Source organism: Odontesthes bonariensis, chromosome 20 (genome assembly GCF_027942865.1).
Source record: "Odontesthes bonariensis isolate fOdoBon6 chromosome 20, fOdoBon6.hap1, whole genome shotgun sequence".
In the NCBI taxonomy this organism is placed as follows: domain Eukaryota; kingdom Metazoa; phylum Chordata; class Actinopteri; order Atheriniformes; family Atherinopsidae; genus Odontesthes; species Odontesthes bonariensis.
The window spans coordinates 2,410,194-2,429,734 of NC_134525.1; the positions used below are offsets into that span (position 1 = coordinate 2,410,194).

The 19,541-nt window shown below is 42.2% G+C and overlaps 1 protein-coding gene across 1 annotated transcript in view; it reads right to left on the reverse strand.

Annotated features, from left to right (window-relative positions):
- Window positions 1-19,541, reverse strand: part of lyrm4b (LYR motif containing 4) — a 42,874-nt gene that overhangs the window by 17,314 nt on the left and 6,019 nt on the right. Inside the window, exon 2 of the mRNA XM_075452098.1 lies at window positions 12,096-12,216. Within this exon, the coding sequence (XP_075308213.1) occupies window positions 12,096-12,216 (121 nt within the window). The remainder of the gene's footprint in view (window positions 1-12,095; window positions 12,217-19,541) is intronic.

Genomic DNA, 19,541 nt, shown 5'->3' on the forward strand with positions numbered 1-19,541 from the left:
TAGTATGCAGTATGGAAGTATGCAGTATGCAGTATGGAAGTATGCAGTATGTAGTATGCAGTATGTAATATGTAGTATGCAGTATGGAAGTATGTAGTATGTAGTATGGAAGTATGCAGTATGTAGTATGCAGTATGGAAGTATGCAGTATGTTGTATGCAGTATGGAAGTACGTAGTATGTAGTATGTAGAATGGAAGTATGTAGTATGTAGTATGCAGTATGTAGTATGCAGTATGTAAGTATGTAGTATGCAGTATGGAAGTATGCAGTATGTAGTATGTAATATGTAGTATGCAGTATGGAAGTATGTAGTATGCAGTATGGAAGTATGCAGTTTGCAGTATGGAAGTATGCAGTATGTAATATGTAGTATGCAGTATGGAAGTATGTAGTATGCAGTATGGAAGTATGCAGTATGTAGTATGTATTATGTAGTATGCAGTATGGAAGTATGCAGTATGTAGCATGTAAGTATGCAGTATGTAGTATGCAGTATGGAAGTATGCAGTATGTTGTATGCAGTATGGAAGTACGTAGTATGCAGTATGGAAGTATGCAGTATGTAGTATGCAGTATGTAGTATGCAATATGCAGTATTTAGAATGCAGTATGTAGTATGGAAGTATGCAGTATGTAGTATGCAGTATGCAGTATGCAGTATGCACTATGGAAGTATGTAGTATGGAAGTATGCAGTATGGAAGTATGCAGTATGTAGTATGCAGTATGCAATATGCAGTATGCAGTATGTAGTATGGAAGTATGTAGTATGCAGTATGTAGTATGGAAGTATGCAGTATGTAGTATGGAAGTATGCAGTATGGAAGTATGCAGTATGTAGTATGCAGTATGTAGTATGCAGTATGGAAGTATGCAGTATGTAGTATGGAAGTATGCAGTATGCAGTATGCAATATGCAATATGCAGTATGTAGTATGCAGTATGTAGTATGCAATATGTAGTATGCAGTATGTAGTATGGAAGTATGTAGTATGCAAGTATGCAGTATGTAGTATGGAAGTATGCAGTATGCAGTATGCAATATGCAATATGCAGTATGTAGTATGCAGTATGTAGTATGTAGTATGTAGTATGCAATATGTAGTATGCAGTATGCAATATGTAGTATGCAGTATGTAGTATGCAGTATGTAGTATGCAGTTTGCAGTATGGAAGTATGCAATATGTAGTATGCAATATGCAGTATGTAGTATGCAGTATGTAGTATGTAATATGTAATATGTAGTATGCAGTATGTAGTATGTAGTATGCAGTATGTAGTATGTAGTATGTAATATGTAATATGTAGTATGCAGTATGTAGTATGTAGTATGTAGTATGCAGTATGGAAGTATGTAGTATGCAGTATGGAAGTATGCAGTATGCAGTATGTAATATGTAGTATGCAGTATGGAAGTATGTAGTATGCAGTATGGAAGTATGCAGTATGCAGTATGTATTATGTAGTATGCAGTATGGAAGTATGCAGTATGTAGCATGGAAGTATGCAGTATGTTGTATGCAGTATGGAAGTATGCAATATGTAGTATGCAATATGCAGTATGTAGTATGCAGTATGTAATATGTAATATGTAGTATGCAGTATGTAGTATGCAGTATGTAATATGTAGTATGCAGTATCGAACACAGCCATGGTGTTTGAAATGTTAAATGAAAAGTTAAATCAGCTGAACCGGGGTAACCAGAGTAAAGGCTCTTTGGGGGTAAACTACCCACCGAAAGCACAGAGGCAGGAGAGGAAACTCATCTGGGTCACTTTCCCTCCACCTCCCTGCTTCTCCTCCATCACCTCACCCTGCTTCTCACTGCCCTCCTCACACCACGTTGCCTTCTGCGGTCGATGCGTTTCATCATGCAGTGCGTGTGCATGTGTGTGTGCACATGTGTGAGCATGTGTGTGCGCATGTGTGTGTGCATGTGTGTGGAGGAGGAAGAGGAATCATTGCATCAGCCCCAGATTTTTCTAAGAATAGAGGAAAAACAAACATGTAGCAGAGAAGAAGGCGGAGGAGGTGCTGTCCAAAGACCAGAGATGCTGCCTGATGGGATATGAAGTCTGAGGCCAGATTTATCACATCTGCATCAGCTGCAGGGCATCAGTTCATCGGTCGCAGCCCAGGCTTGGACCAACCTGCTCCTGTTCTCATGGGCTGTGTTCGAAACCGCATACTACATACTTCCATACTGCATACTACATACTTCCATACTACATACATTTTGTTCCTACGAATTCGGCGCTACTAAAGCTAGCCGCAGTGAGCAACGCACTTCTGTTTATTTTCACAAAATAAAATACCCGTTGCCTTTTACCATACAATTGGTGCTTTTGTTTTGAAAACAGGAAGTGAACCTACCCTCGTTGTAGCTAGCTTGAAACTGCCGTTTTGACAGGAAATGACGATCGGCGACGTCACGTTACGTTGCATCTTGGGTAGTTTGAGTATGAGTAGTAACCTCATGATGCATACCCAACATTTCGGAGAATCTAGAATGGATCCGGGAACTTCTCGCTTACTCAAACTCGCATACTAACTCAGAAAGTTAGTAGGCGTAGTAGGAGTAGTATGCGGTTTCGAAAACAGCCACTGACTCACAAGCAGCTCATTTCTTCTGCATTTCCACCCCCAATGCTTGGTATTCCCTTTCATAAGCTGCTGTTTTCAGGCTGCACTGAGCAGCTCTGCGTGCTGCCAGCTGCAGAGAACAAGAGCTTAAATGTTTGAGGGCTTTTGTAGTCAGATATCAATACTCGAGTTGGGTTTCTTAAAGCTGGAAGAGCAGGTAATGATGGAGGACGAGAGAAGAGCAAAAGGATAGTGGTTGGTTACAGTCGTGGCCTCAGCTTCTAAACTCTTGGTTACTCCTCATCTGCTTTCACTGGTTTCCACCTCTGCTCTTCCTCTTATTTCCTCCGTTTTGCACACTCTCTGAATTCAACGTGCTGCTTCAGCTTCTCCTCCACAAACAGGCGGCTCTGCAGCAGCAATCCATCATCTTTCCTCCCTAACTAACTTAGAGTTGCACACACTGAGCCGAGCAGGGACTCAGACACAATTAAAAGCAAACTCCACTTTTTAAGCGTATGCAGAGAAACACAAGCACACCCACATGCGGCACATTAATTCACGCCGAACGCCCACACACGAATACAAACACACACATTTCCACAACAGAAACAGCCTCAAGCCGGCGAGCTGCAGGTCTGCGCTCTTAAATCTCACCGAGCTGCTTTTTTTTTGGGAGAATAACAGCTCGTTGTGACCTTGAAAACCACAGTTTGAAACTCCCGGCTCCAGAGAAACAGATCAAAACAGACGGAAGGTCAAAGGTCGGGACATGATCCGACCCGGATCCGCATACTACATACTGCATACTGCATACTGCTTACTACATACTGCATACTACATACTGCATACTGCATACTGCTTACTACATACTGCTTACTACATACTGCATACTACATACTGCATACTGCATACTGCTTACTACATACTGCATACTACATACTGCATACTGCATACTGCTTACTACATACTGCATACTACATACTGCATACTGCATACTGCTTACTACATACTGCTTACTACATACTGCATACTACATACTGCATACTACATACTGCATACTACATACTGCTTACTGCATACTACATACTGCATACCGCTTACTACATACTGCATACCGCTTACTACATACCGCTTACTACATACCGCTTACTACATACCGCTTACTACATACCGCTTACTACATACCGCTTACTACATACCGCTTACTACATACCGCTTACTACATACCGCTTACTGCATACCGCTTACTGCATACCGCTTACTGCATACAGCTTACTACATACCGCTTACTGCATACCGCTTACTACACACCGCTTACTACACACCGCTTACTACATACCGCTTACTACATACCGCTTACTACATACCGCTTACTACATACCGCTTACTACATACCGCTTACTACATACCGCTTACTACATACTGCTTACTACATACTGCTTACTGCATACTACATACCGCTTACTGCATACCGCTTACTGCATACCGCTTACTGCATACCGCTTACTGCATACCGCTTACTACATACTGCTTACTACATACTGCTTACTACATACTGCATACTACATACTGCTTACTGCTTACTACATACTGCATACTACATACTACATACTGCTTACTACATACTGCATACTACATACTACATACTACATACTGCTTACTACATTCTACATACCGCATACTACATACCGCTTACTACATACCGCTTACTACATACCGCTTACTACATACCGCTTACTACATACCGCTTACTACATACCGCTTACTACATACCGCTTACTGCATACCGCTTACTACATACCGCTTACTGCATACCGCTTACTGCATACCGCTTACTGCATACCGCTTACTGCATACCGCTTACTGCATACCGCTTACTGCATACCGCTTACTGCATACCGCTTACTGCATACCGCTTACTACATACCGCTTACTACATACGGCTTACTGCATACTGCTTACTGCTTACTACATACTGCTTACTACATACTGCTTACTACATACTGCTTACTACATACTGCTTACTACATACTGCTTACTACATACTACATACAACATACTGCATACTACATACTACATACTAATCGATCAGACAGTATGCAGAGCGTTTACCCACAATGCATTTCGCTCCTGCCCGAGCCGAAATCAGCCGGCCTGAAGCTGATTTCTCTTAAGCTCTAAACTCTGTAAACTTTAGCAACATTTGAAACATTTTCAGGCGAGAAAGTAGTCGATTAGATCCCCAACGTGTTGAAAACCTGACAAAATACCGGCTGTTTACAATTTTGTTCCCACAAATTCGGCGCTACTAAAGCTAGCCGCAGTGAGCAACGCACTTAAGGTTATGTTCACAAAATAAAATATCCGTTGCCTTTTATCATAGGGAAAGCCATTAGCCGCTTTCGGACAGACCGTTCTAAGAAAGTAGTTATCAGAACTACCCTCCTCGAATTTCGTTCTGATAACTGTCCTTCCCCAGCGGAACTGTTTCAGTCTGCATTCGCACATGAGTCGGGACCTGATAGGGACTGATGCGCCGCGCGCAGCCGTCTGCTTCAGTGACGTGTTAGCCGTTTAGCGCTACATTCAAACACAAAACAAAACGGTAAAAGTAAGGAGAGTAGAAAAAACACCACCAAGAAGCTAATATGGAGAGTGGGGAGGCCACCGTGTTTATGGTCTGCATGATGGTGATATTAATCATGGACAATCACATCAGGCGTCTAATATCGAGGCTGGAAAAGCTCACAGAGAGAGTCAGGAGACGATACTTTTTTATTTCATGAAGGAAGAAAGGAGAGTAGAGCGCTGCAGACAAATGAGACCAGTGTAAGTTTAACTTATTAAACACCCGCCGGTTGTGTCTGTGTCATATGAGGAGACATTTCAGCCGTGATAGAATTACATGGGGCGTAGCTACCGACCACCACACACCTCCGTCAGATTAGTTCTATAGAACTATGAAAAGACCCGACCTCGGAGAAGGAGCTAAATAGTTATAGGAACTAAGGGAGAAAGCCCCGAGTTCCTGTATGTCCGAACACGGGAGAAAACGGCCCCGCGGATTAAAAGGTTATTAGAACTGCCAAAGGTTCCTACAGTCCGAAAGCGGCTATTACCATACAATCGGTGCTTTTGTTTTGAAAACAGGAAGTGAACCTACCCTCGTTGTAGCTAGCTTGAAACTGACAGGAAATGACGATCGGCGACGTCACGTTACGTTGCATCTTGGGTAGTTTGAGTATGAGTAGTAACCTCATGATGCATACCCAACATTTCGGAGAATCTAGTATGCATCCGGGAACTTCTCGCTTACTCAAACTCGCATACTAACTCACAAAGTTAGTATGAGTAGTAGGAAAAGTAGGAGAAGTATGTGGTTTAAAACACAGCCATGACGTGTCTGCCAGAAGGAAAGCAGAATGAAATGAGGAAGTTTCCCACTAAAAAGAAAATGACCGCGATGATGAGCAACTTGTCATGGGTATAATTACCTTATCTGCCAGAAGGGGGAGACAAACACTCTGCCCTCCAGGTGTAACAAACACAAACCGAGCCGTGTTTCCTGTTCGATCTAAGCAACAAACTGGACTTCTAAGTGTGTTTACATGAAGAGAACAGGCCCTAATTCTGTCGGGTCACAGGGAGCGTTTACTGCTGCCCCAGCTGAGAAGATTTTCACTGATAAAATGTCCTCACTTCAACTTTATTTTTAAGATTTCTGAAGAATTTTGCTGCTTTTTTTCCCATTAACCCTAATCCCTGATAGGGGACATTTTCTCCACTTGGGGTGTACTTTCTCCTCTAATTTCACACTGGAAATGGTGATACTCATCATATTTGGTCCAGTTGTGCATTTTTGACTATTTTTTTTAATTTCAAACACACATCATATACAATGCAATTTTTCATTGTGTAGAAAAAAATCTCCTAAATTTCTGAAAAGGGACATTTTTGTCCCCTTTTAAAATGACCTAAAAACATCATATTAATATTTTTTTTCCACTTTTTGTTACATAATTCTTTTATTCCACTTCAGTTCTGATCGTAACTATTGTTTTTTAAAAAATTAACCCTTTAGATGCCAATTTGAACTTTTTAGCCCAAATTGTAAGCCTTTAGGTGCCAGTATTTTCAAAATATAGAAAGCAAAGTGGAATTATTGAGTAGGGATAATTATAGTCTGGGATATGTCAATGATTAGCAACAACATTGATTTTTAGGGATTTGTAATTTTTTTGTTATGCCTGATTTAACAAAACAAACAAAAAAAAAACCCTCCATAATTTTAACTACTGATTTTATATTGTTCTTATTTCTTTCTTTTGTTTAAAATTTAAATCCTTTTTATTTCTACTGTTTTAATATCTTTGAATAGCCTTGTAGTTGAATTGTGCTATACAAATAAACTTGCCTTGCCTTAATTTCTGAAAAGGGACATTTTTGTCCCCTTTTAAAACGACCTAAAAACATCTTATTAATATTTTTTTCCACTTTTTGTTTCATAAATCTTTTCTTCCACTTCAGTTCTGATCATAACTACCAAGTTTTCAATTATTTTAAAAAAAAAATTAACCCTTTAAATACCAGTGTATATGAGGTAAACACCAATTTCTGTTAAAACGCACACACAAAAACTGCTGAATTTCCAATGTATGCAAAGCAAAGTGAGATATTCTATGGGGGATTATTAGGTCTGGGATATGTCATTGATGAGCTACAACATCAGTTTTTAGAGCTTTATTTTTTTTTTTTTTACAAAAATGTCCCCTTTCAGAAATGAAGTTGTGTTTTAAATCAGGTATGAGGGTTAAATCAGTTTATAATAGTTAAGACAACAATTATCTTCCAGTAAAACTGAAATCTTTTGCATCTATAAACCCTTTAGAAATGAAAAAGGTAGAATTACAGCCAGGATGCTCGTCTTTGAGCCTTTTTACAGCCTTTTTTTCAGCCTTTCTCTACGATGGTCCATGAAAATCACAGGTTTCTCTCAGCGGTAGAGCTCTCACAGTCCAGTACGAACAAACCAAACCTTCCCGATGAGGCCTCGGATGTTTACCGGTGCTTTCCGGGTCTCCCCGTGCGTCTTCTCCTTTGTCATATGATGCGAGCTGCTTCCCTGATGGAGCTCCCACCCCCACCATGCTCTGTTTCTTATATAACACACAGTATGGATCCGTACACCCCGGGGGGGTAACCTAAAGCCACAGCACATAAAACTGTGCTGTCATGACCTTTAACCTTTAACATGCTAACTGAGGCCTGCAGAGTCTGAGATGTAGCTCTTGGGTTTCTGACCTTGGGTTGACCTTTAACCTTTAACATGCTAACTGAGGCCCGCAGAGTCTGAGATGTAGCTCTTGGGTTTCTGACCTTGGGGTGACCTTTAACCTTTAACATGCTAACTGAGGCCTGCAGAGTCTGAGATGTAGCTCTTTGGGTTTCTGACCTTGGGGTGACCTTTAACCTTTAACATGCTAACTGAGGCCTGCAGAGTCTGAGATGTAGCTCTTTGGGTTTCTGACCTTTAACCTTTAGCATGCTAACTGAGGCCCGCAGAGTCTGAGATGTAGCTCTTGGGTTTCTGACCTTGGGGTGACCTTTAACCTTTAACATGCTGACTGAGGCCTGCAGAGTCTGAGATGTAGCTCTTTGGGTTTCTGACCTTGGGGTGACCTTTAACCTTTAACATGCTAACTGAGGCCCGCAGAGTCTGAGATGTAGCTCTTTGGGTTTCTGACCTTGGGGTGACCTTTAACCTTTAACATGCTCACTGAGGCCTGCAGAGTCTGAGATGTAGCTCTTGGGTTTCTGACCTTGGGGTGACCTTTAACCTTTAACATGCTAACTGAGGCCCGCAGAGTCTGAGATGTAGCTCTTTGGGTTTCTGACCTTGGGGTGACCTTTAACCTTTAACATGCTCACTGAGGCCTGCAGAGTCTGAGATGTAGCTCTTGGGTTTCTGACCTTTAACCTTTAACATGCTGACTGAGGCCTGTAGAGTCTGAGATGTAGCTCTTTGGGTTTCTGACCTTGGGGTGACCTTTAACCTTTAACATGTCTTTCCTCCTCGGCATACCCAGATTTAACTGATTAAACCTTCCAACGTTACTATCAGCTTATTCCACATTCTTTGAGCTTTATTGAGTGTAACTGCTGAGTAACTCACATGAACGAAGGACGTTTGAGCCGGTTTGTTTTCCGTCCTCACGCCTGGTGATTGTTTTACGAGCTCACCACTCTGCATAAAGCATGTCCTTCTCATCTCAGCCACTGTAATGATTTTGTCCTGCCCACAAATGTCAGAATGTAAATCTGGCTGTTAAACTCGACCCCAACAAACTCTCGGCTGACAGTTTGTCAGTTCGTCAGCGTGTGTTTGTGTGCAGACCGCCAACCCAAAATGTCAAGCGAGATGGAACCGACTCACCTCTGCAGCGGCTTTATTTCTGCGGTGGTTACTTCTTCCATTTTACTAATGTGTTTGATAGTCTACAGCCGTGCTATAAAAGCAGGGACGAAAAACTGCTGAAATCTTACTTCACTGGTCACTAAATATTTTTAAACTTTTTTTAAATTGTTTTTTTAAAGTGTTTATAATTGTATAAACATTTTATTGCTTCATTATGTCTGCTACCGGATGCTTGAATTTCCTTCGGGATCAATAAAGTATCAATCTTGTTATTAATTAGTATCAGTCTCCCTTGTTATTGTTGTTGTTGTTGTTGAGTGTTGTACTTTGTGAGTGAAGTTACCGGAGTCAAATTCCTTGTTTGTTTAGTCAAACCTGGCCAATAAAGCCGATTCTGATTCTGATCCTGATTTCGAATAACCACAGAAGAAGAGCAGTGAAGGTAGCTGAGATATCTCTGCATGGAGCAGTGAAGGGAGCTGAGATATCTCTGCATGGAGCAGTAAAGTCTGAGCTCCCAGGCTGCTGATGCTCTGTCGTACGATGATAATGTTTACATGGGAGCACCAAGGTGCTCGACTGATCTCAAAGGAGGGTTAACCTGTGGAAGACCAGAGTGGAGTGAAGTTAAATGTCTCACTCAGTGGGGTCACATGGCCCTGAAAGGATCGGATTATTGGCTAAATTACAATAAGAATGAGCTGAGCAAAGGTAATTCTCCTTGGATATATGGCGGTGAATGAATGGGATCAGAGGCACAAAGCGTGTCATACCCCGGTGTGATAGGTGGCGCTGTACCCATTCCAACTGTTGCTAATAGAGCCACTTCCTGTTGACCTCTTCACCACCAACAACAACAACAAACTCAGGCATTGGAGAAAGATGGAGAACGCAGAGCCAGATGAAGCTACGTCCCTCTACATTTGGTCTGTGATGAGCTGCTTGTTGCACAAACGCGATGCCCAACGGAGCATTCTCCATCGCGTTGTTTCTTTCTACTTTCGCTTTCTTTCCTTTCGCTTTCTTTCCATTTGCGTCGCTTTCTTTCCTTTTTACTTTCTTTCCATTTGTGTCGCTTTCTTTCCTTTTGCTTTCTTTCCTTTTGCTTTCTTTCCATTCACTTTCTTTCCTTTAACTTTCTTTCCTTTTGCTTTCTTTCCATTCACTTTCTTTCCATTTGCGTCACTTTCTTTTCATTTCTTTCCATTCGCTTTCTTTCCTTTCACTTTCTTTCCTTTTTACTTTCTTTCCATTTGTGTCGCTTTCTTCCCATTCGCTTTCTTTCCTTTTTAGTTTCTTTCCATTTGCGTCGCTTTCTTTCCTTTCGCTTTCTTTCCATTTGCGTCGCTTTCTTTCCTTTTTACTTTCTTTCCATTTGTGTCGCTTTCTTTCCTTTTGCTTTCTTTCCATTCACTTTCTTTCCATTTGCGTCACTTTCTTTTCATTTCTTTCCATTCGCTTTCTTTCCTTTCACTTTCTTTCCTTTTTACTTTCTTTCCATTTGTGTCGCTTTCTTTCCATTCGCTTTCTTTCCTTTTTAGTTTCTTTCCATTTGTGTCGCTTTCTTTCCTTTCGCTTTCTTTCCAATTGCGTCGTTAATTCGATTATAGCTATAGTTGGGTATTTATTCTTGCGTTGTTTGTTTCTTTCTGACGGCGACAACAACAGGAATATCGTCTCCTTCGACTTCCGGGTCACGACCCCGGGAAAACATCTGGAGCATGCGCAAAACGCAAAGTCTGATTCACCACGTGCTTCAGCGTCTACAAGCAGGTTTAGAGTGACTTTCAACCCAGTTATCTCGGGGTCTGAATCCGATCCGATCCAATTTTTAGTCAGATTAAGGCGTCTACATGAATTTAACAACTCAGTCTGATTGTAATTTAGCCAATAATCCGATCCTTTCAGGGCCATGTGACCCCACTGAGTGTGCCGCCTGAAACAAGCTGCTCTGAACAGAGCTGTGAGGACATGGTGGGAAGGAGAGCTGTATTACTTCCTCAGAAAGCTATCCACAGTCCACCTGACAGGAAACAGTTCCAGGAGGGAAGCCCATCCACCTCCAGCTACTCCTGGAGGATCTGAGGTGTTCCCAGGTCAGATGGGATGTATAATCCCTCCAGAGAGTTCTGGTTCTGACCCGGGTTCTCCTCCCAGGAGGCATCCAGGTGAACCACCTCAGCTGACTCCTTCCTATGTGGAGGAGCAGCGGCTCTACTCCGAGCTCCTCCCCCTGATGACGGAGCTCCTCCCCCCTGGATGGTGAAACTCCTCCCCCCGAGGCAGAGACTCCTCCCCCTGAGGCAGAGACTCCTCCCCCTGAGGCAGAGACTCCTCCCCCTGAGGCAGAGACTCCTCCCCCTGAGGCAGAGACTCCTCCCCCTGAGGCAGAGACTCCTCCCCCTGAGGCAGAGACCCCTCCCCCTGAGGCAGAAACTCCTCCCCCTGAGGCAGAAACTCCTCCCCCTGAGGCAGAGACCACTCCCCTGAGGCAGAGACTCCTCCCCCTGAGGCAGAAACTCCTCCCCCTGAGGCAGAAACTCCTCCCCCTGAGGCAGAAACTCCTCCCCCTGAGGCAGAAACTCCTCCCCCTGAGGCAGAAACTCCTCCCCCTGAGGCAGAGACCGTAAACCAGCTCCACTTTGGACACAGAATGTGGACGCAGCTATAAACCGTCTCCATAAAACTCAGGCAGACGGATGGTCAAACTCCCACGAACCTCCAGACTTTTCCTGGACGTTTCACATCTGTGTGTAAATGTTTGTCATGTGACCATAGACGGACACATATACCACCTCCACCCACGGACAGAAGACGCAGAGAACCTCCATCCTCCCCTGGGATTGGCTGCTGATGCATTATGGGAACAAAGTGCCCATCAGTGGGGTGATTAACCGGTAGCAGCCGCAGTAATGAGGGTACGCGTGTGCACGACAGGTGTTCATCTGCATACGAGCGGACCTGCTTACCTGAGGAGTCAGCAGTCAGTGTGTGTTTGTGTATCCTTGTGAGGACCTGACTTCATGAGGGTTTACAGTGTGGGTCCTAACAAAGATAGGATCACAGGTGTGTGTGTGTGTGTGTGTCTCACCTGTCTCTGTATCAGCGCCAGTGTCTGCTGTCCCTCCTCCATCAGTCTGACCACAGTTTTCTGGTCTTCTACTTTCCTGTTGGCCCTGAAGGCATCACGCACGCGCCGCATTGCGTAGGTCCTGAAACACAAACACACCAAAACAGACACATTTCAGTCCTATTCCATTTTATGTCGAAGCCTCGCTCCACTGTCTGTTTCCTTGAATGACTTGCTGCTATCAGTTGTGTGTTTTGCCTTTAAGTGATATTTTAGACTGGAACTACTACGCTGAGAAGACAATTCAACTTGGCAGAGTTTACAGATGACTTTGGTTCTGTCGACTCCGCCGTCTGGAAGAACTTTAACATGAAAATGGCCGAGTAAAAGTTCCGTACCCTTCTCCATGTTTGGTGGATCCGCCGATTACTTTCTTTTCCTGTTCCACAGCAGACAGCAACAGACTTTTACAAAATAAAAGCCTGTGAGCAGCAGACTTTTACAAAATAAAAGCCTGTGAGCAACAGACTTTTACAAAATAAAAGCCTGTGAGCAGCAGACTTTTACAATAATAAAATAAATAATAAAACAGGGGTGGTTTGTGGCGTAGTGGGTTGAGCAGGCGCCACATGTACAGAGGCTATAGTCCTCGCTGCAGCTGGCCCCGGTTCAAGTCCCGTATCGAACTGCCCTGTGCTGCGTGTTGTTCCCCCTCTCTCCCGTTTCCTGTCTCTTTAACTTTCCTATCCATTGAAGGCACAAAAGCCCCCCCCAAAAAAAAAAAAATATTTTTTTAAATAACTAAAATAATAAATAAAACCTGCGTTTAATGCACGATAAAATATTTATCGGCGTCAAATCATTTTTTAATGAATTAATTTATTATTTATTTGATTAGGACAATGCACATTAATCAACATATCAGCAGAGCATCAATGTAAATATGCCAGAATTAGCACAGTTGCTAAATTTCATCTGTTGTCCTAAGGCAGGTATCATAAAAAAAAAAAAAAAAAAAACATACTGACAATACACCATGACTAATGGATATAACATGCAGAAATCTGACACAAAAAAAATAAAAAATGATAATAACAACTCACATCAAAGTTAAGAGTTCATACACAAAATGGAAAAGACGGAGGGGTTACCCATGAGAGCAGGTCTGGGTTGTTTTCAACTGCCCAGCCCTAATTAGCGAGTTAACGCGATAATAACGAGTTAACGCGCCCAGCCCTAATTAAAAGACAATAAAAATAAGTTATATCAGCAGAAAAGGCTCATAAAAACCCGTAAATATGTGCAGCAGAGCCTCTGAGGGGTTCAGGGGAGCCTGAGCACCACCGGAGGAGGGAAACAGGAAAAACACCCCACAGCGAACCTCAGAAAAACAAACAGCTGGAGGTTAACCAGCGAGGTCAAACAGGCTGTAACCAGCTGGACTACTAGTTCCTCACGAGTTGATTAGTTAAGTCGAAACGTCTCACACTGTGTCACTCGTTAACGCTCAGAGTTGAGGAGCGGTTCTGTCTGCAGGAGGTCGGCCTCGCTACGCCTCCCTGACCAGCGATTTGATTTCCTGCAGCTTCTCACGACTGAACGGACGCACCGAGAGCCGCAGAGCGAGCTGCGATCGTTACGCCGACGCTCAGCGTGAGGGAGAGTCTGAGAGAGGCCGTGGTCAACGTTCTGTCAGAGTGTGAGCGGGCGTCTCTCTGCACGGCCGGCCTGATTATGCTCGCCTGCGTGGGCGCCGTTTGATATTGTTCCAAAGCTTTAAAAACTCGTGTTCTGCTTTTTCCTCTAATGAGTTCAGCTCCTGTAAAAGCACTAATTACCTCTGCAGAGTCCAGTTTATGCTTTACATCTCAACTTAGAAACAGTTATGAAGCAGAGTTTAAGGTTTTCTGACACCCAACCTTTGTAGCTCCCTGGCTAACTTTAAAGCAATCCTAATGTAACTTCTCAAAAAGCCCATTATGGAGCTCCCCCTACAGGCTTGGAGGTAATGTACGGTAGGGCTGCAACGATTCGTCGACAAAAATCGATGACAGAAATAGTCGACAATGAAGTCCATTGTCGACTATTGTCGCCAGACGTGTTTTTCCAACAGAGTGAGACATCTCATTTAATTACAATCTCTGCCGAGAGTCGCACATGCACGATAACGTACACAGAAATGGCGGCGTCCAACACGTTAGCTACGCGTACCAAAAACTTCTAAAGTTTGGGAGCATTTTAGCCTGGATACGGCGAATAAAAAGATTACTTGCAAGGTTTGCAAAGCAGCACCTCGGTGATGGACGAAGATTAAAAGAGAAAGCAGAAAGAGAAAGTCTGACTCGCCTCGGTAAGATTCAAGTAACATTCAAGTCAATACGTTTTGTTTTTGATGTACATTTTATAAGCGTGTTTTTGCTTTAAAAGAGAGCTTTAACGTTATGCCTGACAAACGAATTTTACTTGATTGTAATTAATTTTTTATAAAACACATTTGTCTGTGTTTGGAGAGGTTGGAGAGGTGTATTTATTTATGGATTTATGTCTATACTGACCGAGCACTGGGCCTAATTGGTTTTAGATGGGACATTTTTATTTACTTTTTGTATGAATCAGCAGCAAATTTGAATAAAAGGTGCCTTTTTCATTGAAGTACCCATCTTTCTTGTGTTTATTATCATTTGCCACATAATTAAAGCAACTTCATGCTAAATTTAAGAAAAAATGAACAATTATCCGATTAGTCGACCAATCGTTTCAATAGTCGGTGACTAGTCGACTACTAAAATAGTCGTTAGTTGCAGCCCTAATGTACGGCTACGACACTGTCGTAAATACAACACCCTTTCGCTTTCACATTTCATGTTCAAGCGTGATATAGCAAGCTTGCTAACATCGCTAACGAGAGGTCTTGCTAGCGGCTAAACCTAGCGAAATCAGTTGAAAATAGTTTTCCTCAGTTATAACAAACTAGCGAGTCACTTTCCGAACACAGTGAAACATCAAGCAAGTACAACACAGCACAAAGCATGGCAGCAAATAAGCTACTTACTAATCCAGCAGAAAGGTGGCTAGCTCTGAATCGAACTTGTATCCAAATGTTTCTTTCAGCTCTCGCCAACGAGTAAAAGCTGTTCCGAGAGCAACTCTAGTCCGGTCTCTCGCTTCGTCGGCCTCTCTCTTTCTCTTCCTTGCTTCATCAGTCAACGTATTCTTCTGTTTCTTCGGTGCCTCTTCCATGATGATCGTACTGACAATGTTGCGCTAGCTTAGCCTTATACCTGGGAGCGTGAGAGGGGTCTATTTGTTTTGCGGTAGGTGTGCCAGCTCCCGGGCCGCTCCAGCAAAGTTACATAGCGAAGTTTTTCCAACTCAGACCCCCGAAGGGCATAGGAGACAGGCCAATCGTAATATTAAAACTCATTCTAGCCGCACAATTTTTTTCAAGCTGTTATTTTAAGGTAGAAATGTTACATAGTATTGCTTTAAGGTTTTTTATTGGGGGTTCTGTCAACTCCAGTTTGATCTATACCCAGAAATGAAAGAAAACTATGACAGTTGTTTAGCTCTAAAACACAAAACATGTCGCAGCAACATGAATGCAGAAGAAATATTTATTAAAAGTAATTAAGATAAGTAATTTAACCATTTTTGTGTAGTAATTTCTGCACAAATTAATTAAAATTAGTAAGTAACTAGAAATGCACTCAGAGAGTGCAGACCTCCGCCAATGAATCTTTGTTTTATAAGCGCTTTTTTTTTTTATCCACCCATATATTGTAGTGAATGGTCTGAAACGATTAACGTCGTAATCCACCACGTCCGAGAGAAAGCGATGCGTCTGCTTAAAGTTGTGCATAGATTCAGCTGGCTCGTGTTCCGATTGAAAAGGTTTACAAAGTTAAGATGCTATCTTTCAGATGCGACTTCTCAGAAACGGCAAAAGCCTGGTTTATAGTCGGTAACGCAAGACGCAAAGCAAGACGCAAGAAGAAACGCAAGCCCTTGCGCGGTTGCAAGCCCCCCCCTTGCGTGCTTGCGTGTGTCACCTCAATTTTCTAAACTTCACGCAAGAGACGCAAGCCTACTATTTGAAAACGGCATACTGATCGATCAGACAGTATGCAGAGCGTTTACACACAGTGCACTTCACTCCTGTCCGAGCCGAAATCAGCCGGCCTGAAAAGCTGATTTCCCTTAAGCTATAAACTCTGTAAATATATAACTTTAGCAACATTTGAAACATTTTCAGGCGAGAAAGTAGTTTAGACCCCCAAGGTGTTGAAAATCTGACAAAATACCGGCTATTTACAAGAAGTAGAAGCATGAATCTATGGAAGAGCTCCTGGCGGTGAATTTCCTTTCATCATAGTAGGCTTGTCATTGAAAAAACCCGCTACTCCACCTACTGTACTGGCGGTGAATCGCCAGGCAGCACACGCAAGCGCAAGACCCAAGCGCAAGGGCAGTTAAAAGAAGTATAACTCAGCCTAAACGGCTTCCATTTGTGTTTACCTTCCCCCCTGCGCAGTTAGTGTAAGCTTTCCACCTGCGCACCCCTCCTACCCCTCCTTCAACGACAACGAAACAACCAAGCCAAGCCACCTTGTGGCAGGTCGCAAGATTGCAGCACGAACAGACGAACAGACGAACATCCAGACCAGACAAACCCGGGCGATCACATAACCTCCTTGGCGGAGGTAATAAATCCATTTTTAAGATTGCATGAAATAGATGATTGTAATATATAACAATCGTTTTTTTTTTTAAATCCATTCTTTCATTTGTTTATTTAGGTAGATGTTCATTTCTGATCAGGCTTGGGCCAACAGCAGATGGATCAGCTGAAGCTCCAGATGCATCTCTCAGCTCCTGTGTCAGGTCTTTGCTGGATGTTTTCCTCTTTCTTAAGGACATCACTTTCAGATCCTGTTCATCTGCTGTAGATAGTTCTTTAGGCCTGACACTTCTTCTTCTGTCCTCCACTTGTCCAGTTTCCTCAAATGTTTTAAGGACACACTGCACACCATGCTGAGATATGCCAAGTTTCCAGCTAACAGCTCTTTGGGAATCACCTTGTTGCTGCAGAAATCCTGTTTTCTGTCTGTCACACTGTGTTATCTTTATCTTTTACACTTAAAAGATTAATTGTGGCATCGTTTGTTTTGAAATATTATCATATTTATAACTTATATATTGTTTATAATTAGGATAAATCTATCGGTTATCAAAAGAAATGACTTTTAATGAGTTAAAACGTATTAAATAAGCTTAAATATCTACGTTTGGGATGAAACGGATCAGATTAAGATACTAAGCTCAGTGGTCATTTTGCAACTTTATTCCTATTTTTACATGAAAACTCTTAAATCCAAATTTGTTATGCAATTAAAATGTATAAAAGCTTCCAGTTGTGGCCCAAAAACCCTTTTCTGTTTTTCATAGATGCAACTAAAATCTTAATTCCAGTCTGAAACCCACAAAGAGCTTCTAGATTATTCATTTCTGGTGGCATAAAACAGTTTAATCATTTCATTTATATTCATTGTTCCATAATTAGTCATTAGATGATATCTTATATTCCTTTTTTAAGCTTTAAATTTAATCTTATTTACTTTTTCTTGATGTTGAATAACATATAATTCTTATTATTGTCTGTTTTTTCCTACTTTTCTACTTTTAGACGTGATAACATTCATTTTTTTGGGGTTAGGATTTTTTTAAACTGAATTTCTAATATTAATTTGACTCTTTTGGTAACTGAAAGCAGTTTAAACGTAAATGTACAAAAAAAGTTTAAACTATGAAGCTGTTTTTCACAGATGCAGCTAAAGAAATGGGAACATATGATGTGTCTCTGTGACAGGCTGCTGGGAACAAAGTGCCTAAAGATCCAGTTTAAAATGTGGACACAACACTGGTTCATCCCTTGAGTTAGGAGCCTTTTTCCTGCCTGAATGCTTCACAGCTCAGAGTTAAGTGGCTTAATGAAGAAATAATGGACTGAAGATGAGTGAAAAGGCAGAAAATGTCCAAAGAAAAACTCTGAAAGAGCTTCAGGAAGCTGCAGAACTGTTGAACCACCAAACTGGGGTTAAAAAAAAGCACTCCAGCCAAAAGAAATAAAGGAATCAGAGGAGAGCGATCAGAAAATACTGAAGTTCTGGCAGGAGCTGCTGAGGAGGAAATGATTATTGGGTTGATGGAGTCGGCCTGGTTACAGCTGGCAGCTCCTCCGATGTGAGGACAGAAACTCAAACCCATCCGTCTCAGACTCATTCAGGATTTAAGACCGAACCAATAAAGCAGTGATGGATCAGATTTACATGAGCTGCTTAAATCTGAGCAGGAGAACCGGTTCAGGGCGGTCTGAAGGTCAGAGGATGGAGGGAGGGCAAGAAGGAGGAGGGGAAAGGATGGATAAGAGGAGGGAGGTGTGGGGGAGATCCAGAAGAGATAAAAACAGGAAGAAGAAAAGAGAAGAGATGGGAAGGAGAGAAGAGAAGGAAAAGAGAAGGAAAGAGGAGAGAAGGAAAGGAAAGAGGAGAGAAGGAAAGGAAAGGAAAAGAGAAGGAGAGAAGGAAAGGAAAATGGGAGAAAAAGGAGAGAAGAGAAGGAAAGAGGAGAGAAGGAAAGGAAAGAGGAGAGAAGGAAAGGAAAGGAAAAGAGAAGGAGAGAAGGAAAGGAAAATGGGAGAAAAGGAAAGGAGAGAAGAGAAGGAAAGAGGAGAGAAGGAAAGGAAAGATGAGAGAAGGACAGGAAAGAGGAGAGAAGGAAAGGAAATGAGAAGGAGAGAAGGAAAGGAAAAGAGAAGAGGAGAGAAGGAAAGGAAAGGAAAAGAGAAGGAGAGAAGGAAAGGAAAAGATAAAGGAAAAGAGAAGGAAAGGAAAAGAGAAGGAGAGAAGGAAAGGAAATGGGAGAAAAGGAAAGGAGAGAAGAGAAGGAAAGAGGAGAGAAGGAAAGGAAAGAGGAGAGAAGGAAAGGAAAGGAAAAGAGAAGGAGAGAAGGAAAGGAAAGGAAAAGAGAAGGAAAGGAAAAGAGAAGGAAAGGAAAAGAGAAGGAAAGGAAAAGAGAAGGAAAGAGGAGAGAAGGAAAGGAAAGGAAAAGAGAAGGAGAGAAGGAAAGGAAAAGAGAAGGAAAGGAAAAGAGAAGGAAAGGAAAAGAGAAGGAAAGAGGAGAGAAGGAAAGGAAAGAGGAGAGAAGGAAAGGAAAGGAAAAGAGAAGGAGAGAAGGAAAGGAAATGGGAGAAAAGGAAAGGAGAGAAGAGAAGGAAAGAGGAGAGAAAGAAAGGAAAGAGGAGAGAAGGAAAGGAAAGGAAAAGAGAAGGAGAGAAGGAAAGGAAAGGAAAAGAGAAGGAAAAGAGAAGGAAAAGAAAAGAGAAGGAAAAGAGAAGGAAACAAAAAGAGAAGGGAATGAAACTGTTTCACTGAATCCAGAGTGCGTCGCCATGGCGATACAACCTGATGA